This window comes from Maylandia zebra, linkage group LG12 (genome assembly GCF_041146795.1).
Source record: "Maylandia zebra isolate NMK-2024a linkage group LG12, Mzebra_GT3a, whole genome shotgun sequence".
Lineage (NCBI taxonomy): Eukaryota > Metazoa > Chordata > Actinopteri > Cichliformes > Cichlidae > Maylandia > Maylandia zebra.
Window position 1 is genome coordinate 32,243,652 of NC_135178.1, and position 22,634 is coordinate 32,266,285.

The 22,634-nt window shown below is 38.8% G+C and overlaps 1 protein-coding gene across 1 annotated transcript; it reads right to left on the minus strand.

Annotated features, from left to right (window-relative positions):
* Positions 1-28: 28 nt before the first annotated feature.
* Positions 29-22,371, minus strand: fbxw8 (F-box and WD repeat domain containing 8). The gene is made up of 11 exons (XM_004566705.5): positions 21,772-22,371; positions 21,580-21,684; positions 20,536-20,700; positions 19,795-19,883; positions 14,431-14,588; positions 13,964-14,160; positions 13,344-13,562; positions 6,712-6,839; positions 2,015-2,188; positions 1,437-1,553; positions 29-467 (listed from the first exon to the last, which is right to left on the minus strand). Exons 1-11 carry the CDS (start codon positions 22,219-22,221, stop codon positions 302-304), a joined length of 1,968 nt encoding a protein of 655 aa, XP_004566762.3. The 5' UTR covers positions 22,222-22,371; the 3' UTR covers positions 29-301.
* Positions 22,372-22,634: the final 263 nt, after the last annotated feature.

Genomic DNA, 22,634 nt, shown 5'->3' on the forward strand with positions numbered 1-22,634 from the left:
AATATTCAAATGATTTGCATATAGTAAATGAGGTAAAAATGACTTTATTCCTGTGATGTTGGACTACATCAAACCCAGTGTTTCATCGGGCAGCTAGATTCAACAATAACATAGAGATACCTATGCAACAGTTATATACAATACACCGACACTACTACATTTTAATAGCCTTGATTTGATCAGGATGATGAAAGAGGACCTGTTAAATAAAACGACAGAGTTTAAAGGTTCAAACTGATAAATGTTACTGTCTTTTCAATTGCAGTCAATTAAGTCCATTTGCAGTCTGGAAAACTGCGTGTCATTGGGACGGATGGGAACCAGACAGCCTGTCGTAAGGCACTGCTAGGCTGATGTTGTAGTTGTAGCCATAAGACTCTATGTAGTCAGACCTGCAGATGGGCAGGATGTGATCCTGTGACAGGGCGTCCTCAGAGAAGTCATAGTGGCAGATGACTCCTCTGTGTCTGAAGTTTAGAAAAACAAAACATTGACATCAGTAACTGTTAGGTTTTGTATTGTTGATTGTCATTTATGCTTAGACTTTGCTTTAGAAGACTGAGACAAAACGGCAGACATGCAGTTTAGCACATTTATCTCCTAAATGCATCATCTCCAGAAAATCATAAATTACTGTTTTTAAATGTGGATATGGGATAACAATCACTTAATGATTGTTTGTGTGTGTTCAGGGCAGACTGTAGCTTTCTGAAGAAATGTGACTGAAGGAAGCCAAAGACGTTACAAAAACATGTCTAGCATCTCTTTGTGACTAAACATTGTAAAACGGTTTGTCCAGTTGTCATTTTTTCCATCCCCATTCAAAAGGCCTGTACGAATTAAATTTGTTAGTTTGTGACTACATTAACAGCGAATCTCCTCACAAAAATAGCCCAACAAACGTGCTTGTCTGAGCGACGCAGCCACACAGCAGTCATTTTTGGGGAGATGCTGGTAACACGCTTTAGCTCAAATGTGAAAAATGCTCATCCTAACAAAGACACAGGGTGTGTGTGTGTGTGTCCACTAATAGACCTACCAAGAACAGACAGAAGCATGGGCAGACAGATTTCTCAAATTACAGGTAAGGTGATGAGTAAGGTCTTACTAAAAGAAGGTACTGTTGTTCTGTACAAAAACATGATCTCACCTAAGGATTTTTGCTACCTCTGGTTACAGTGAGACTACCTTCTTGCTAATGAAGGTCCTCAGCAACCTGTTGAAAAACAGGTTGCTGAGGACTCAGAAATGACAGCTGTATCGCTTTTCTCAAAAGGAATCAACCATCAATCCCTCCATTCTTTTCTGCTTGTCCTTATCAGGGTTGCATAGTGGCTGGAGCCTATCCCAGCTTTTGTACAAGAGACTTATAGGAGGTAGAAGAATAGAAGAGATCCAGGCAACAACAAAAAAAAGTGTAGGAGGGAGATCACGACCTGCGATGAGCTGTTAGGTCATCATCTGTGATGCAAGCTCCCCGTGGCGACTTGTCATCAGGGATGTTGGCTGTTACCAGAGTGCTGGTGTTGAAGCGTACATGCCTTACAGGATGCCTGCAGCAAAGATGGATAACACCTTGAATATTAAATATATAAATCGCATTCTTGCCAGCATGTGTTTCGCTGATGGATGTATCCACTACTGTAGCATCTACAAAAGATACCAGTTAAGATGCTGAATGTTTTCTATGCGGTGAAGGCGCCACAAAAATGACAGTTACTGCTTGGAGATGTGAGTGTGATACTAAACTGACTCCACAATATTGTCTTAAGCAATTTAATTTACATGAAATAAAAACATTTATGTGAGAAGATTACGTTAACTGTGGCACAAGAAACTGAAATGAGAAGAAAACAGAGTAATCATAATCACTGGTTAAATGTGTTCGAATGAGGAACTACATTTACTACAATGTTAAAGTCAAATACCATACTCATAATGTGATACAGCAGAAATAACATGTTTAAAAAACAATTTTAGTGTTTCTGACAGTTTGTACTGAAAACAGTCCTACCTGTTGTGCATCTCCCATAGCTTTGCTCCCATCCTCATCTCCCAGACACACACCAATCCCTCGCCTCCGCCGCTCACAATCTTCCAGTCATCCGCTTGCACAGAGGTGACCCCCAAGTGGTGGGCGTACAGAGATGCGACAGAAGAGCCAGATCTTATGTCGAACACCCTCACCCTGAGACATAGTAAGGAAAAACCAAAACTAATATTAAGTTATTGAGAGAAAAGTGCTTACTTTTGTCATAAAACTACAGTTATTTAAGTCAGACATCCTTCACAGGCCACTTTATTGTTGGTATCCTTGATAAAACTCCCCTGACGATCCAGCGTAAGACCCAAAGAAAAATAAGTGAAGTAAGTACAATAGCACTCTAGCTAATTTTGGATTTTTTTTAACAAAAGTGGACATCTAATACCAAGGGAGAGCTACAGTTTATCAAAGAGTGCATTCATTTGCAGACAAAAGGACTCTATTCTCACTTCTTGAAGGAAACGTTTCAGCACAGATGGCCCACTCCAAACTTTAGTCCCAGCTTGATTTGTTCTCGCATCTGGACAACTATTTCATAATTTGATTCAACAAACCAAGATTATAGTAGTTATTTAAACATGACTACCAACTAATAAGTAACTGGAATACAGACAGAAATCCAAAACCAACTAAACAAGGATCTAAACAATATTCAAGAACGAAGCAAAAAAAGAAAACACAAAGGGCGAGCAAAACACCCACATGCACAAATGTGGAATGAAAAGGCTGCTGTTGTGCAGATACTGTAGAAAATAAGAAGGAATTCAAAGTGTATAAATATATTTGACAGCACATATAGGGAGTGTATATTGTGCACTGTAAATAAACAGTTCATATGTCGAACGTGACAGAATGAACACGACAAAGGATACTTTCTCTGATCCATTTTCAAACACGTATCTTTGTCACCTCATGTTTTTAATAAAGTGTAGCAAGTTTTACTTCATTTGTTGTACTTTTGTTCACTTTTGTATTCAACGTTACCGTTTTTCTCTTTTAAAGTTTGACAAGGATTTTCTTTTAATCTTTTCTATGTTTCTCTGATCCTTTCTGTGTTAAAATAAGCATTTATGATGATATGATAATTATTATTAATTTGCTGGTATATCTGAGGGATGAAAAGCAATAAGAGCAGGCTTTTTACTCTCCAGGTTTTATCAGCAACATGAGCCCAGGGGACCCTCAGCTCCATCTGTTGTCATTGTGGGTTTATTGCAGCTGAAAGCATCCAGGACATGACTCTATCCAGGCCCAACCTTCTTCCAAGACCTCATTACCATAATCAAATTCACTTTGGGGACTCAGACAGATTTCATTTTCCCTTCCAAACTTTTTAAAAGAATCAGCCTTAAATAGCTAAATGGGCACTGAGGACTTGTTGTCTGCAGTTAGTTCTGCCTGTTTAGTGGCATTACGTGATGGAAGCACACGTTTAAACAATGAGGACTGACCATTACTGCCAGACCTTGGGGAACCATAAATCTAAAGCAGAAGGCGGCTCTGTCTTCAGTTAACTGTCACTGGCTAGGCTCTTCTTCATTAATCAAGAGGAGCTCTCCCTAATACGAGATGTGTGGGAGAAGTGCAGTTAACCCCTGAAAAGCTATTTACCTAACGCTGGAAGAAGACATCAATCATTGCGCCCTGAGAGAGACAACCGATTCAGTGGTGTGATTGGATGATTGCACCGGTCTTGTAGTTTTAGCTAAGCTTGATATTCCGTTAAAATGGATGTCTTAAAAACTGGGAATAACTAATTTTGGCTCCTACAGTTGAGTAACAGTGTTCAAATAATTTGTTAAGTTCATTTTGGTTTTTTTCCATTCAAAGTTATGGGTTAAGTATTAAATGATCAACAATAAGATGGAGATTTAAGTGGAATAAACCAAATTCCACCACAATTTTTTTTTTAAATTGATCGATTTTGGAGTAATATAATGTGCACAACTGTGGATGCTCCCCTTAGCGTAGAATAAACTGCTAGTTTGTGTTGCGTGCCAGATAATGCTGTGCCACGTATAGCCTGTGCACCGAAAATGTTGTAGCAAAAATATTCATTTGCATATGCAGTGGGCAACACGATCTCCAACTAAACCCATATTTTCTTGTGCGTTTCTCGAGCAATTTTTTATTCAATTGAAAGCCTGCTATTTTTGGATTGAAATATGCATCTGTGGTTTGTGAAAAAAGCATGCCACAAAGCAAAAATCACTTAGGTTTTCGTATCTGATGTAAAGTGCTGTTGTTGATGTCCATTAGTCTTTGATTATGGAAAACACAGGGACATTCATTTTTTCAGAAAGATTGATGGAAAAAAGGCTAAATAAGTGATTGCATTCTGTTACAGAGGCGAGCCCAGACATGACGTAAGGACATCAAATTTCTTTCTTTTGTTTCGAGACTAAGCATGCTAGCATTTTCTAATTAGCACAAAGTATAGCTGAGAGTGATGTTAATCCTATTAGGATTTATTTATTTATTTATTCTTGTGGGAAACAAATGGCGGTTTGGAATTTAATGCCAAATGAAAAATATTTCATTGAAAACCACAAATATCAACCGCATTATTTCTCTAGAAGAAAAGTTCAAGGACCACAAAAGAAAGTAAATACAGTTTTGGTCAGAAGTTTACAAGCACTCATCATGGGCATGACTGTCGTGGTAATTTGGAGCTTTTAGTGCATTGTGCATCTGTAATCCACATACTGTCTAAAGTATACTTGCTCAAGTAAATGTCCAGTAGCAAGTTGCACCTTGACCAGGTGATTTTGGTAGTGATCAACAAGCTCCTTCATTCATAATTCAGGCTGGATCCTTCACCACTCTAGGTAGAATTGGAAGAAGTTATTTAAATTGGTTGGTTTCCTCGCATAGACTCGACTTTTAAGCACAGTCCAAAAATATCAGTACTGTTGAGGTCAGAGCTTTGGGCGGGTCATTAGCTTAGTGTTATCCTGTTTAGTCCATTCCAAAACCTTCCTAACTTGTATATCTACAGTTCTCCTTCTTAGACCTTCCTTGGACTTTCCCTTTGTCCTCAAAAGATTTAAGTGAATATATGTATTTAAGTACATGGATAATTTTGACCGCGTTTGCAAAAGAGAAAATCCAAAATATTCAAAATTCAGGCTTATACACCCAAGTCTTCTTTTTTTTAAAAGATTATTAAAGATGCATGCTGTACAATCGCTCTACCCTGAAAAATCAACAGTTTAAAAGAAATCATTACAAGCATATGTAAATGTCTGGTCACAACAGTGTCTGTGAAATATTTTGGTCCAAACCATTCAATAAAACCTTAACTGTTTCACTGTATGTCAGAGATGTTCCTGGTTAGAATGGACCTCTGTAGGTCAGCATGATAAGCCCATGTATAATCTATCAAACTTCAAACTGGCATAGCTGTTCATGAAGCCGTGCCACAAAACATTTGATTGAAGGATAAGTTTGCCAGTAAAACGGTCTCAAAGCTGAACACAATATGTGCAGTCCTTCTTAACTGTAACAGTACTCATTATTTCTTCAATTTCTAAATATATGTAATATTTCCCTTTGTTACATTGTTCCTGTTTACACAAATATGGCAAGGTTTTTCCCGACAGCCATCATTTGGACTCCTCATGTGCTCCTTGGATCTCGCAAAAAACAAAGGGACAAAACTCATTTGGACAAAAAGAAGGGATGCATTAGGCTCTGGCCTTAAGCCACCCTGTTGAAGGGCCAAGATTTCAGACTGTCCCTCAGTTTCCCAATTTCCATTTGTCCTCGGCTGTGCGCTGCATCAGCTGGGGCCAAAGTGGAAGAGCCAACCTGGTGTGTGTACCTCTCTGGACAAAATCTGATCAGAAAGTCCAAGAGGAAATCACTGAATTATTCATTCAAAGGGTGCTGTTGAATATTACTATGAAAATCACAATTCTGTGACACTTGACAAAAGATCTTTAGTGGAGCATTTCCTGCTTTTGTATGAATGTCAGGAGTCATAACTAGTAAGAAGAGGGGGAAAAAAATAGAACCTAAACAATACGATGTGGTCTGTCTTTTGCTGTCAGCCAACTACTTAACAGCCAGATGGATTTGGTGCTGAATAGAAACAGCGGGGGCAGCTTTGGACAAAGACACGCCAGGGATTTTTTTCTTTCCTGCCAGCTCATGCACTGTAGCACCACTAACAAGTAGAGAATGGCTCTTTTATGTGTCCTTTTCTCAACTGGAGAGCCAGGTTAGCAATGTGGTAAGTGTGTCTACATGAATGAAGAGAATCAAGATAGCCAAATTTTTCTCTTCTATAGTATCCCAGGTACTGGAGGAGAAAGACAATGAAAAGCGAGATATTTGTCTATTTAAGACAAAGAACAGAACATCACTCTTCTAAAAAACTGTTAATGAATTAATTTTCATCTCAAAAAGCTTTTCAAAGCCTTGTTTTTCAACATAAAAGGTTGTACTCTAAAAAATTCACAAATTTAATCAAGCCACGTCTTTCACACATTTTCAAAACATCTGTTATCCACTTCAAGTAACCTTAGCTTTCCAGCCTTCTTCATCATCAGGTGTCGCTTTGAGAAAACAATTTCACAGGCACACTCCTTTTAGCTTGCATTCTTGGCTCAGGTTTCTGATATTATGCACGATTTTACATCTGTATGTGTGTTTTTGTGTCCTACCTCCTGTCTTTGTTCCCACACACCAGCAGATGAGGAGAGCTGTCTCTCAGGTTGATGCAAGTGAAATCTCCCGGTGAGTTGCCGACAGAAACTGTCGGTTTGCGCGTCTCCAGGCTGTAGATGTGGATCTGAAATTTGAGACAAACATTACTCTTTTCATATATGACAGTTAGTCAACTTCCAAGACTGTCACCACATGCATAAACCGTACAGCAGATTTTAGCTCTCAATATAAGACACTACAGTGGAAGTGTGAAACCAAATCAACCGAAATAACAGCATCCTACTGAAAAACTAGAAATACAACAAAAAGCTCCTAAAACCAGCAAGCATGCCCAGCTGAGTGTCGCCAGGGAATATATAAAAACTGCATAAGGGTGCATTGTCAGTGGGTTGCACTGTTACAGAGACAGTTAAAAAGAATCTATTGTATATAACAACTTTAACTGTTTTTATCGGTGTTAATCATCATCTAGTTATATATGCTAATAAAATTTTGTGTAAAAAGTGTTACAATTCATAGATTATCTGATCTGCGCACACACAGTCAATAAGGCTACAAACATTTTCCTGTTACCCAACAATGGCTGCTTCATTTTGCATCTAATTTAAGTGCAGCAATGAAAGCACAGGTGAATAACTATTGTAATAGTTTAAGTGCTGGGATTTTCAAGAGATATTCAAACACACATTACTATGTTTATCTCCATTAAAATATTGTTTTTAAACTTTAATCACAAATCTCCTACAAATCTCCTACAATGTTACAGGAAATTGACCAAAAATCAGAAAGTTCAAATAGCTAAAGCCTGAATCACAATGAATGATGCTTAGATCATTCTGATCCACTTTGTTTTCCTCAAATAAATTATACACACACACACACACACACACACACACACACACACACACACACACACACACACACACACACACACACAATATGTAACTACACCTCAAAGTAAAACTTGTGATACTGGATAGACGGTAATACTGCACTAACTTACTGTACAATTGACAATTACAGGTAACGGCAAACACCCTTGGCCAATTATGTGAATGCATGAAGATGAACTGAGGGGGGAAAAAAAGACCTGAAGGAAAACTTCAATTACAGCCTTTCCTGCTTTTGGCTTGATGACGGCAATAAACTTTCCTCATACAAGTTACAATGATGTCATCTGGAGCTGGCCTAATTGGTCAATTAGCGGCTGGTGTTTTCTCATCCAAACGAGACAGAACAAACAGGATAACCGCCAGGCAAAATTGTCTTTGAATAATTAAAACGACAAAGAAATTAAAGCGAGAAGGGAGGGAGAGAACGAAAGAGGGCCAAAAGGAAAGGAGGGATAGAAAAGGACAGACAGAGAAAGCGAGAGAGAGAGAGAGAGGGAGGGGGGTAGAGAGACAGCAGGAAACATAAAAGAAGTTTCAAAAAAGGAGAAAGATGATGTAAGCCTTGAGGAGGTGCCAGCAGTTTTTGTGTGTCCCTTATTTGGGCCAAGCAGAGCTTTAATTGTGCACCACCCCGGGGCAAAACCCAAATCACACCGGACTTTGAAATGACAGCTTGATAGGATTTGGACAGGAGAAAAGAGGGAGTACCATGAATTGAGAAAGGAGGGGGGGGCACAAAGCCTGCTGTTCACAATGAATCACTACAGATTCTGGAAGATACTTCTATTAAATATCTGCCTACCTCACCCACTAAAATTATCGCTGAGGGAGGCAAAGGAGCTGTTTAGTGATAATATTACAGGCAGTTAAAAGAAAGCAGCAGAGAAAGGATAATCGTATGGCGACAGAGAAGCTGTTAGGTTAATGCATTAGATGAATCTCCAGTGAGGCTTCCAAACAAAAGCAGCTCTAATAGTTGCTTGTATTGGGATGTTTATGTAATTACTCTGTATGCTTTTAAAAAGATGAAAAGCTTAGCAATTACTACTACATGTCAAAGAAAATCTTTTATGCTTTGATAATCTGTACAAAAGCGCAGAAACTGGCTTGGTGTGTCATATCATAGACCAGCAATGGGAAATCATCCTGTGACATGGAAACTCAACCTTCTGTTGGTTTTTGTTCCAACAAAAGAATCCACCGGTTTAAAAAAAACCTACAGACTGCGGGCTTTTTTACTGGACCACACCCTTTTGTTTGGATTCAGCTCTATATTTGCTTTAAATATACGGACAGACAGATGTGAGCGCATCGGATGAAACGCATATTGTTAGGTTTGTTCCAGCCAACACTTTCTAAGACTTGCACTTTACATTTCACTTTGTGAACACTTACAGTGTCGTACAGAGGGTTGGGATTGAGGCTGAATTCTCTATGGACAAACAAAAAATTTACATTTATACGTCAGATGTCGCGCCATGCTGCTCTTTTTAGATTTGCATACTTACAGAATATTTACTTAATCATGCACAGGTGACTGAAAATTGCTATTGGGCTCTTTTAAAAACTTTATTATTATTATTATTATTATTATTTACCTGGGAAGGAACCCATTTCAGGTTTTATTGAGCAATTCATCCCTAATGATCTGATTTCTGTCCTGACAGATTAGTAGTTCTCTATATAAATATAGAAAACCCACATTTGTACATGCTGTACAAACACAGCCCATCTAACCAGCCCTCTGAACTTTGGGCAACAAGCAGATGACAGGTTTTCAGACAGCACTTGAGCTCAGCGGTAGATCCACTGCAGAGGATTGATAGTTTGCCAGTGAAGAAGCCAGCCTGTTCTGAATGCAGTGCCACAAGCAGGGCAGATGCCAGGGTGCCCCTAGTCCAATGGCAAGGGGAAGACTAGTAGTAATGAGGACCTGGAGAGTAGCTTCAACCACACACGCAGAGACACACACACAAACGAGGGAGGGGAGCTTTACAAAAAAAAGAAAGAAAGAAAAAAGTGCAAGCTAAAAGCTGTTGCAAGCCAACGTGTGAGAGATAATCTCTGATGTGATCGACACAAAACAAACTTTGATTTTCAAACAAAACTTCAATAAAATCACACAACAGCACAACGAGTCAGCTCAACAGAAACGTGGCAGCACGGTTAGTTTTATCTGGGTCAAAATGCTGTAAATTGAAATACTTCACTCTTCTGTCTGGAAAAAAAGGTGTTACATGACTTCCTTGGATGCCACCTCCATGTATCTTAACAGATTTTAATGAACCATATGTTTTCTTACTAAAGGCATAACTAATAGCTGCAGCCAAGTTGTGCTTTGTCTTCTTCACGGTATGAAAATTGCTGATAGAAGCGTGACAGGAGTGACAGACAAGTTAATTAAATTTGTAAGATATTTTAATTAGTCATGCCAATCATGAATTGGCATAATTGAGATGGGATACCAAAGACCACATGTATCTGATCTGTGAGTGAAATTAATCAGATCTAAAAGGCAGTGCATACTGGGAGAGGAACCTTTGATTTTCATTTTTAACCAGCTTTAAAATTTTAACCAATTTTAAAGCTGAAGATAAAAAATATGATCTCAGTTGGACTGTCTGAGACTAGCTGTGTTTACGGAATAATGTTAGAGCTGGGTGGGGGGTTTTAGAATCAGAGGCAATCCCAACAATGTACAGTACTCGGGATAACACTTTAGGAGTAGGGCGCCAACTACAGCCTGAACGATCCACTTAGCTGTCTATAATTTTTCCAGTAAATATTTTGTCACACTGTCTATGAACACCAGTAAGTTAGGAAACAAATTTCATATCTGGTGCTATCTGATTTACAGACCCCCACATCCCACAAGAAAAACTGATAGTAATCAATTAAAAATGAAGCAAAAAGAGACAAAAACAGATAATTCTCACTCTGGAAAAGCAAGAAGCAAAGAATGTTTTCAGTTATAAAACCAATTTCCTCTTTTATCAAGCTACAAATATTTTTTCTACAAATCAGCTCAAAATTAAATACAGAAACAGCAAAAACAGCACGTTTGAGACTGCATCCATGGATCCATCCGTATTAGCTTGTGATATTTTCTTGAGAACATTAAGAGGATGCTTCCCAGTTTTTCCTGTTTCAGTTAAAGAGTTTTGTGAAGATATGAAAGGAAATTTCTAACTTTGCCTCAGCTTCGAGGGCAAAAAATACTTCCAAAATTCCAATTAAAAAAAAAGTTAACCACTTTCCAGTTGGATCGAGCTCTACCCCAGGAAAAATTTTTCACCCAACTCTAGCTAGAATCTTTGAAAAATTCTGTTAACAATCAGACAAACAAACAGAAATATATTAATTGAATCAATCAGATAACCTTCTTGGTTGGTGGATTTAATTAAGTGATACAAAAGTGAGACCCTTAAAATAACAAATGCTTACCTAAATGTCAGTCTCTATACTATTTAAGAGCATCATCATATATTAAGGTTTCACTGCTAGTCTCTCTTTGGTCCACTATGTGGTGCTTTAGTGCTGTCGCTGAAAATGTGCTGCAGCGTTCCAGCTGTGATTTCTAACAGGAATGATGTCAGTGTAGTATCTTTGCCAAAAAGCAATAAGTCACCAACAAACTGGTGTGTGCACTCACACACACAGTGGGTATTTGCAGCTCTACAGCTACCACTCCACCACCACATTTAATTGAGACTGCCTTCTTTGAATAAGCAGTTTACTTGAATCTTTATCATCACAGAAATACATGATTTAGATGAAGTGAACCTGACCACATAATAACTGCTGACTAGTTGTCCCCAGATCCCAAAAGATGAGTTTGTCTCATGGCTATTTGTAGTCTCTAAGTAATGGCTTAAGAGTCAATTAGGTACATGGAGTCCTTAGAAACACAGTATTATTAGAAGCAAACAGATACAGATCAAGGAACAACACTCCACAAAAGGTGCTCCTAAAGCTCTAGTAATTAAGAGCAGAGGTCCAGAGAGGGTTTGCATTATTTAGGCTAGCTATTTATGCTATAAACTAATCCCCTACAGGCACATGACATTATTTCTAAAGGGACCCAGGGGGTCTAAAGGGACCTCAAGTAATAGTGATCACACCCGCAAGAAAGTTTAGACACAGAGCAGAGCACCTAAAAACCAGAAGCAGTTGTAAATATAGACCAGATTTAAAAAGGGAAAATGAATCTATTCCCCAAAATGTTGTTCTTTTTTTTCTAAGAGAAGATTGGTATTTCAGCTACAAGCCAGTGATTAAAACTGACACTGGCCTAAAGCCAAAACTTTTGTCCTCACTGCTTTTCACTCAGTAAATTATATTTGTGCAACAAAACATGCATCATTCCATTTAAACAAACCAAATTATTTACCCCGTACAACTTCCCATTTTTTCATTACGCACCTGCTGTGAGCACAGCTGACCTTGTTAACTCTGATGGAAACCTTCCATTTCAATTAGCGAGGTCAAGGTAGCTTTTTATACATTTAAAATCCAGCTGCAGAGTCCAGAGGCCTTCCATCTAGTTGGTCGACGTTCAAGGTTTTGTTTAGGTTTATTTGTGTTTCGCAGTATTTTCAATTCCACCCACCACAAAACCTTGATACAGCTCCATCAATTCCATTAACATACAAACACTAGATTACAATCCCACATACATACATACTGGAGTGCCCTTCATAAAGGCTTAAATAATCATCATAACAGCATGTAAATTAGTGGCCAAAAAAAAACAAAACTGTGGATAATCACTTTATTCTCTCCCAGAAAAAAAAAATGCATATGTCAAGTGAAGAGTTGCAGATGTACCATTATAACAACGTGCTTTATGTTGACTTTTATAGCTTTTACTGAGAGCTTGTTTTTGTGTGTGTGTGTGTGTGTGTGTGTGTGTGTGTGTGTGTGTGTGTGTGTGTGTGTGTGTGTGTGTGTGTGTGTGTTTTTAATGTCTTGGTGGGGACCAAAATCTCAAATTTACTACACTGGTGGGGACCAACAGCCCACATGTGGACCAAAAATCAAGGTGCTTATGGGGTTGAAGGCATTTTTCACACTCAAAATGTGGTTTTAGTGTCAGGGTTACAATTGGGTTATGGTTAGGTTTAGGGTAAGGCATTCATTTTTGATGGTTAGGGTTAGGATAAGCAGCTAGGAAAAGCATTATGTCAATGAGATGTCCCCACTAACTAGCAACACCTGATATGTGTGCATGTGTGAGCATGCATAAGCTTTACAAAAACAAAAATGTTACATGTGTTTTTATTTTTAAATGTCATAATCATTGTTAATGCTGGTATATCACAAAACCCCTAGTTTTAATAAAATAATTCACTTTCCCAATAAAAAAATCCATTTATTATTGAGTAAATGGATTTTACACCAGACTAGAAAATGGTTCATTTGCCACTATTAGCAGACGAATAATTCCCTGTTCATACTACATCATCATAGTCAAAAACTGGACAATCATGGCCAGCTGTACTGTTTATTGCTGATTTCATCCACGAGCAGACCTGAAGCTTTGCAGTGCTTTATAAACATTAAGGCCTACTCAACTTTGATTTTTCATGTGCCATATACATCACATAGCAAAAAAGTGCCAGGGTTCAGTTTTAGGTTTTCTGAAGAAACTGTGTAATTACACTGATTAAATTAAGGTACTTTTAAAACCTATGTGTTCATTTTCTATGGGAACTGTACACAGAAGCTGAACCCACCTTGTTCCCTCCGTCATGCATGGCCCAGCCTGTGCGCTTCACCCCAAATGCAACATGGGATTCTGAGGCATCCAAGCAGGTAACAGGATGACCATAGACTGAGTGGAGCATCAATGGCTCCTCCTCCCGAGGGTCCAACAGGTACATGGACTCTCCTGCTGCCAGAGCTGCCAACGGACATTGCTGGTCCCTACCTGGGACTAAAGTCATGCTCTCTACCTGTGAGATTAGACAGGATGGAGCACAATTTTTTTTTACATATACATCAGTATAGAAAGTGACTTTATTAAGTATATAACTGCATTTTAGTACATTACTTGCACACTTATGTACAAGTCATTTAATCACTGCACTTTTTAATTCTTTGATCATGTCACCTTGGTCTTTTTTGTCCTTCCCTACCTGCCACATAAATGCCTACTACTATGCCTGTGAACTCAAACTACCAGGATACTAAATAAATAACCAGTACTTTAAGTGATTTCCTCCACAGTCCAAACCCCAACGAAAGCCAATTTCTAACTTGATATTCAGAGAAAAGCTGAAAGCAACAGTCTATTAATTAACATAATTGCACATTGAAATGTGTCATCTGATAAAAATGAAGAACTCTGACTCACAGTCTTGGGTAGCTGAGTCTGGCATACTGTCCTCCAGTAGCCACAGTCTTTTGCGCAGTCAAGCCGAACATCTGATCCAGTGGCAGAGATCAGGACAGGACTGTCAGGGCTTAGGGACAGAACTTGGATCCTCCCTGGAGTCTGGTAGTGGTAGATGGGTTCCCCACCTGTCTCTGTGCTCCACAGGTCTACACAGCCTATCCCAAAAACAGTCCCCAAGTCTTTTACTGTATGCATTTAATGTATGCATTTATCACATAAGGAAAAATGATAAACAAAGGGAATCATGTACAGAAATTACAAGTGCATCTAACCATAGGTTTCTAGGCTTGATAAAGAAAAGTTGATTGAAAAGACTAATGATTGCCTTGCTTTTGATTAGAAGTTATACATAGTGTGTATTTGGTGTGGGCAATGCTTTGCCCAAAAGATACCACTGCATTACACATATACACACAAACACTGACCATCTTCATACGCAGCAGCAGCCAGCGTGCCGTTGACCTGGACGTGACTAACATGTGGTCTCGGCTCAGTGTTAGCAGACAGACTATTGGCCTTCAGGTACGAAGCCGTTGAGTCCCAGTGGAGGGTATCCCACAGCCTCACATCACCAGACGTGTACCTTAAATCCAAACACGCAAAAAGTTCATCAGTCTAAGGAAAGTTTTGTTGACCTTTTTTTTTTTACAGCACGTTGAAAAGTTTCCACCTTCGAGAACACCTGACGTCACCCTCTCACCGCTGAATCATTTCCCCTTTCACACCCTCCTCCTTTGCTCACTCTGACTTGTTATTTTGTTTTCATCCTTTGTTACACGATCTTTCGACAATTACGATGGTGTTGTTTGGGCGACACAATAACAAACATTTCGCCCCATTTTCCAGGACAGCTTGCGCACCACGAGTTTTCAGTTCCTTTTTAAATTTTTTATACATCACAGCTCTAAAACTTCTGTCTTACTACAAATGAAGTAATATTTGATCATTTATTTAAAAGTATACTTTCACTGAGACTGGGATATGCACACATACACAGTGATACACACTGGACCTTGATTTTACTTTGGGTTTAAATATTGATTTTATTTGTTCTGATGACATTTTTATCTCTGATCATCACTGTATTCGCCGCTGTATTCATAAATTCCTCGACAGCGGGACTTTTTTAGATGCTTTTAATGTAAATCCATCCCCTCAAAGCGATGCCGATTTCTTAAGAGATCTATTTAATAAGCATTGTCTTTCCATTTTGGATGAAATTTGTCCAGTTAAAATGAGACAAGCTTCTGTTTTTAGTCCTCACCTTGGCTAAATGACAATATTTCCTGCTTAAATCGTGATTGTCGCAAAGCTGAGAGCTTGTGGAAGAAAACTAATTTAAATGTTCATCTCCTTTACTTCAAGGATCTGTTAGTTTCTTTCAACAATGCAATTAGAGATGCGTGGGCTGCCTATTTATCTTATCTGGTTGCAAAGGGCAGAGGTAATCCTAAGGTGTTATTTGACACTATTACTGTATTGACATTATTACTCCTGCTCCACCTGCTGCCCCATTTATTCAAATGAAGACTGTGAAAATTTCCTTCCTTCTAGAAAAAATTAGTAATATAGGAAATTATTTTTCCCCATCAGCTTATGCACTGTCTGATCCTACTCTAGCTTGGTCTGTTATTTTAGAACATTTTCTACCCATTTCACTACCCGAGCTGGTAAAAATAGTTAGCTCAATGAAAGCATCCTCCTGTTCACTTGACTGTTTGCCTGCATCGCTATTCAAAAGTGTCTTCCATTCCACTGGTCCCTGTGTGCTCACCATAATTAACACCTCTCTGACATCTGGTAAAGTCCCTGCTTATTTTAGAAATGCTGGTATACAACCCCTTTTAAAAAAAACCTAAGTTAGACCTTTTCTTACCAGCAGTTACAGTTTTAGACAAACATAATATTCTTAACAAATTCCGGTCTGGCTTTCGTAGAACCCATTCTACTGAAACAGCCCTTCTTAGGGTCTCCAGTGATATTTTGTTGCAAAACGATGCAGGAAAATGTTCTGTTTTGCTGATGTTGGATCTCACGTCAGCCTTTGACACCGTTGACCATCACATCCTACTTGAAAGACTAAAATACTGGGTCGGTGTATCTGGATCTGCCTTAGAGTGGTTCTTATCATATCTGTATGAACGTTACTTTTTTGTGGCAGTTTCTAAATACAGGCCATCTTCGACGTCCCTGTACTATGGTGTGCCACAAGGCTCTGTGCTGGGGCCTTTATTGTTCTTAATATATCTACTTCCCCTCCAGCATGTTTTGAGCCCCTTTGAGGACATCTGTTACCACTGCTACGCAGACAATATCCAGTTATACATTTCTTTTAAGCCCCAAGATGTTTCTAAGCTACAGATTTTGAATGAGTGCTTAGATTCCATTAAAGTTTGGATGGCTGACAACTTCCTCCAACTTATAGAAGGAAAGACTGAAGTCCTTGTATGTTCTCCTGATAGACACGTACCTAAGATAATGAATGCTCTTGGTCCCCTTGCAACATTTGTGAAATCGTCTATCAGGTATCTAGGGGCAATCTTTGACCCAGCTTTCACTTCGGATGTTTACGTCAAATCTCTGGTTCGGTCCTGCTTTTATCACTAAAGAAACATTTCTAAACTAAGCCCTATTGTATCTCGTACTGAACTGAAGATTGTCGTTTATACTTTCATTTCATCAAGACTACTGTAATTTACTGTTTAAGTGTTTAAACAGACTCTTTGGAGCGTCTACAGATTTTTCAAAACACTGCAGCAAGACTTCTGACCAAAACAGCTGCACTGGCTCCCCATTGAATTCAGAGTCCATTTTAACATTCTGGTGCTCTTCATGGACAAGCTCCTGCCTACATCATTGAACTTCTACAGCCCTATGTCCCTAGCAGGTCACTGTAGGTCATGTAAGCAGGGTCTACTTGTCATTCATTATACAATGCTGAGAACTAAGGGAGACAGAGCTTTTGCCACTGTGGCTCCCAGACTGTGGAACTCACACCCACCGAGCTTAAGATCTCTGGACTCAGTAGCTTCTTTTAAAAAAACAAATAAAAACACTTTTTTTAGAATTGCATTTAGTTAACTGTTGTCTGTTTTGTTTTATACTTTGTTGTCGTTGTGTGAAGCACTTTGTGATCTTTTATCTAGAAAGGTGCTATATAAATAAAGTTTTAGCTTACCTTATAATACATAGAGATGCATTATATATTTAAAAAATGAATAATAATAAGAAGAATATGCATGTACGATTTCAGACACATTAAAACAAAACTAATTCAGACCATGTATGAAGTTTGGCTTGATAATTAATTGGTATGCAATTTACAAATTTACAAATATTAGAGAAATTCTCACATTTAAAAACTTTTAATTTGGTCAATTGGCTGACAAATTACTTTACCAGTTTTTCTTCAAAAGTTTTAATGAAATACATTTTTTATCTATCAACAAACTAATTAATAACCCTAGACCAGATGCTAAAATTAAGCTTAAATTTGATTTCGGTGATTTTTTTTCCTCCACTTTTAGTCTTTCAAGGAAAAAAAAACAAAAAAAGGTTTTCTTTCATTTTTTTTCATACATTTGATGCTGTCTGCCTAACTCGGGGCCAAACCAATCTAACTTATTGGGAATCCAATCAATGGGTCACACCAATGTAGACCTCAGGGATTAAATTAACATTAGTTACACAAAAGTGAATTTATTTGCAAGGATGATTAATTGATCATAAAATACCTCATGCAGCTCACTCAAAAATAACATTTCTAGTAGCACAATTTCTTCAACAGATTGGAACATGACCTTCTGTTCATGTCATGTCATTTCACCAGACTCCAAGTTAGTGGAAAAGCCCTAACTATATCCCATCACACCTAAAACTCTCAAACCCTCCTCTTTCCTGTTTTTTTCTTTTTCTTTTTTCGCCTAAGCCAATGAGCTCTCTCTACAGGAGACAGCAAACTGCCAAAGTTCCCACCTCCGCGGATACCATCATGTCTGAACAAGTGTGCAGTCGCAGTGTGTCATGCAGTCACAGCAAGTGTGACACAGGGTGTTCATGCGAGCACCCGTTATTTGCATGCATGACTTTGTTAGCGGGGTTTGGCAGAGAGTAGACAATTGGGACACACACTTTGACTTAATTGGTACGTCAGCACAATGCCAACTATCAACAGGAGGAAGATGATGTTGAATCATATCCAAGGAACTCGTCAAAAACTTTGTACAAGAAGAGTTGTGCACTGATTACTGCAATCTTCACGCAAGCCTCGGGAGATCCGGCCTCTATGTTATTGTGTGACTTTAAGAACTGTTGGGTTAACGAGACAGCATCTTATGTTGCTTTTTAAGTGCCAAATCTCATTTCACTGGTTTTCTAATAAGATTTAGTGGAGACAATTGAATCACTTCTGATTACTCTTAACGGCCATTGATTCCTTTCTAGATAAACAAATTCAAGTAGTTGAATTACCTTAGTTGAATTAACTTTTAATATAATGGGAAAAGTATTGATATTGTTAATTTGTTAATAGCAGTAGTAAGAAAAAGAACAATTTAACAGCATGTTAACATTGTGCAAGGTGCCTTATTTCATAAATGCAATTTTCGTTGTTTTATGTGTCTTACATGTGCTTTTTATCAGTGGGACACAGCAGGACTGAGGGGACTCTAATCACATCACTCTAAAGAGATGCTCCAAATTTCTGAGGCCTTATTGGGTCCCTTTGGCCACTCACAATCAATCACTGTCTCAGCCAACTAGTTCAAAGCAGTTGCAGTTTATTTAAACTGCAATTTATTTAACCCTTCCCTCACCATAGGACCATAAAGACACTCGTTTTGACTGAATCACACCAGTCACTAAATTCCAGAGTACTCAGTACATTATCATGGCTCTTTTAACTTGGCCTTTATTTTCATCTTCATCTTCATCATCAAAAGAAATGGAAATGGAAAAGGAATTAGAAGATGGCACATAGAACGTCCACTAACAGTTTAGCCCCCTGGCAACTAACCCTATGGGAGGCTTTAAGGCTTTTTTGTAAATGTCAGTGCTGTGAGCTATACGAATGATAATTGTGGACATCACACTCATGTGGGCCAATGACATGTGACTGAATGTGGCAATACATTTGGATACTTAAGGCATCCGTCTGTGCACGTTCTTTAGTCTCAAAATCTTTTGCACCACTTCAACTCCACCCTCTTTCTCTGAAGCTTCTCAAAATTTGGGGTGGTGGTGGTGAATGTCAGCAAAGTGAAAAACTGATCTCAACTGTAAAAATGGAACAATAAACGATATTTGATAAGTACTGACTTACGTGTTAATTTTTGGTAACAATGTTAGAAAATCATTTATTTACACTGTTAACTATCACATGTTCCAAATCTTTGACCAGAAAATTATTACCAGCTTATAGTCTTAAATTCACCGCCTGTCTCATCCCATGAAATTGAAGTCACTTAAGTGTTACTGCAAGTACATTTCTAACTGCTTCACTTGATTCTTCAATTGACTTTAAATGAATTATCCCCCTAATAAGGGAAAACCAAATGTGTTAGATTGTCAGTAACCACTGCAACAAGACATATAGTCATACATGTTTAATTAAACACCCAGTAAAGAATCAGAAAGGTTATGATCAAGATTAATTTACACCAAGACACCTGACAAGAAAAAGAGACAGAAGCACAAGGCAGAAGAATTGAGTATATGAGGAGTCAACATTACAGTTAACATCGTTACTAATCGGCTGTCAGAAGCATCCTATATGCATCCTTGATACTCACCCAGCTAAGACGAAGTTGTCATAGGAGCTGACGTCACAGAGCACCTTCCCCAACTCGAACTGCAGCTGGCTGATGGATCCCACTCGATTCTAGGTGAAAATTATAGGCTGGCTGAAAACTGATATATTTTATTAGATGAGAGACGCGCAGCTGGTCTACTGTCAGTTCTGCACTAATATCAGTCTGAGAAATACAGTAACAATTAGTATTTCCCAATGAAGTGAAGCAGTGATGCTTTACAAAAGAAAGCTTGTAAGGGCCTTGCTGTATAGTGTCCATGTTCTTCTGCCTGTGCGGGTTTTTCTCTGGCTACCTCACACATATTTTGAAGGTAGGTGCAAGTGTGAGTGCATGTCTGTCTGTTAGTTTTACCGATACAATTAGGGTAAGTCGATGTCCCAGTTTATGTATGACAGCACAGGATTTTCATCCTCTGTCCCAGTATCACAAATTGACATAATGTCCCACATTTTAATGGGCCCCAGTTTTGAATAGTAAGTGCTTCAGGAGACGCTTTCCCAAAGTCTGCCTTTTTTCTGAGAAAGCAGGAAAGGCAGTTATCTAGGTCAACTTGTCACCAGCTTTTCCAGTTGTGCAAAGTCCAGTGAGGAAATGCAGTGAAAATGAAATCTTTGTGAATCTGTAGGTCATTCAAAGACTGTCTTTTGACTTATTCTTCAATTTTGCACAGCTGCTGGATGGAAGCATCTGATTCGCCACAGTAAAGTAGTTCAAGCTCACCTTCCAGTTGAAGCGCACCGTTTTAGAAGAGTTCCTGCAGTCTCGCAGCATACTCTTCCAGCAGGGCGAGTCAGACATGCTGGCATTCTGATGGTAACCATCCCTCACGCACAACTTGAACCACAGAACAGAGTCCTCTGCAAGGACTCTCCATGCCCTGCTCACCTGAGAGAAGATTAAACCGTGTAACTGTGGATTGAGTCAGCATACATTAAGAGCTTGCATCACTTATTTCTATTTAACAAGCTCGGCTGACTGCCAAATGGACTCGTCACATGCGGGTCTGGCACACAAAATGTAATTTATTAATCTGTACCAAATTAAGTCATGAAAGGCAAATAAAGCTGCCCTAAGCAATTCAGTATGTGTTGCTACAAATGAAGAACTTAACTTTTTAAATCACAACACATCGCTATTGTATAGCTGGGGTGCGGTTTTGGCCATGAAGATTTCTGGTCCCTGTGCAACAAAATAATTTGTTTTAGCCTCAGAGTTGTTTTAATTTGAATCACTCCCAGATTGTAACGCTTGTCAGTGTGCAACTGTTCTTCTAAAGTAGAGGTTCAAAAACCCTTTTTAGAATGTGAAAGATAGATACTTGCAATAACCCCTTGATGTTATCCACTCGCTCACTTAAGCAAGACTTAAGTCACCAAGTAGTTCAATAAAATAATGATTTATTTCTCTGTTGCCCATTTAAACACATTTTAGAGCTCTATTTTCACAAGAAAATAGCGAAGAATACTCACGAGTAACCAGATAAGCATATGTCATATGTCCCATTAATTGGACAATTTATTTTATTTTGAAGTGACTGCCAAAACAATGTCCTATTTATGTAAACACTTTTTTCATCAAATGAATCCCTTCTGTTGGCTGAAAACTACAGTACCAGGGTTTTCCATCAGTGAATACAAGGCCTTGCAACGTCGTCTTGTGAAAAACCTGATTAACCTCTAAGATTCATTCTGGAGCTGGTGGATGAAAACACTGACCTGCACCCCTGAGGTGACGTTTGTCCAGCCTCTTACTCAGACTGCTTACCTGGGCACATCGGCCTAGTTCTGCACAGTTGAGATATTGGAATATCTTCAAAGCTATCTCATACGGCAACTCAATATCAAAGAAGGGAATGTCATTGACTTCATTCTGCAAAACAGATCATTAAACACACATTATATACCCAGCTGACTGTGGTCAAGTACCATCTGACGGTGTGCATTATCGCTCTCATACCAGATCCTGAATGAGTTGGTCTACCAGCTCTTCTTCTTTCTTGACCTTTCCCTGAGGCTGCTGCTGCAAGGATGAGCTGCAGACATTAGTCATGTTATGATATTGCCTCTTTCTCCTGCTCCTCTCCTCCTCAATTCTGTCCAACAGAGGGCTGGTCCTTCCATCCAGCAAACTACTTGCAATGGACACATACTGAGGCTGATCCTCTGTCTCTGCGGCAGCAGCAAGAGCAGCAGGTTTTCCCCCTACACGAACATGCTCCGTGCAACCACCTTCTTCTGGCTTTGAATAACTACCGGCCTTGTTAAGATTTTTTAAGTCTCTCTGGCCTAACTGATCATCAATATCCCGGGAAGAGGAAGGCGCACAAACCAGTCGTTGCTCCCCCTTTTTACTCGATAACTCTCGTTTCCAACGCTCCCTGAACGCAGCAAGATCGTTCTCTGCCATATTCTTCTGTCATCGCTGAAAATCTAACTTTTTTTTCAACATTACAAAGTAAAATTTTGTAGTTTTACAGACGAGTTAAGAATAGAAACAGAACGACACCGACAAAAAACAAGCACGTCCTCCTGTATAAATAGTCCGAAGAGGGAAAGCGAGCAAATGTGCAAAAGTTCCGCCAAACTTTTAATTCCGCATTTTTATTATAGACGCGTCGATTGCAGGGGGAGATATATTGTATTTGTGGGCAATGTTTTGGCAATTTGTTTTTATACAAAATTTATTATTTCGTATTACATAGTTATGTGTACAGGATGATCACATTTTAGAAAAAGTGCAATTTTTATTAGAACTTTAAAAGAATTTAAGCGTGCTAATGCAGAAAACTCCCCAAGATAAAACCAAACAGGAGCGATCCA

Coding starts and splice junctions, on each gene's coding strand:
- fbxw8 (XM_004566705.5), bottom strand. CDS start 22,221: ATGGCAGAGAACGATCTTGCTGCGTTCAGGGAGCGTTGGAAACGAGAG. Junction 21,685..21,771: donor ACCAACTCATTCAGGATCTG/GTATGAGAGCGA, acceptor TCTGTTTTGCAG/AATGAAGTCAATGACATTCC. Junction 468..1,436: donor GACCTAACAGCTCATCGCAG/GTCGTGATCTCC, acceptor TCTAAACTTCAG/ACACAGAGGAGTCATCTGCC.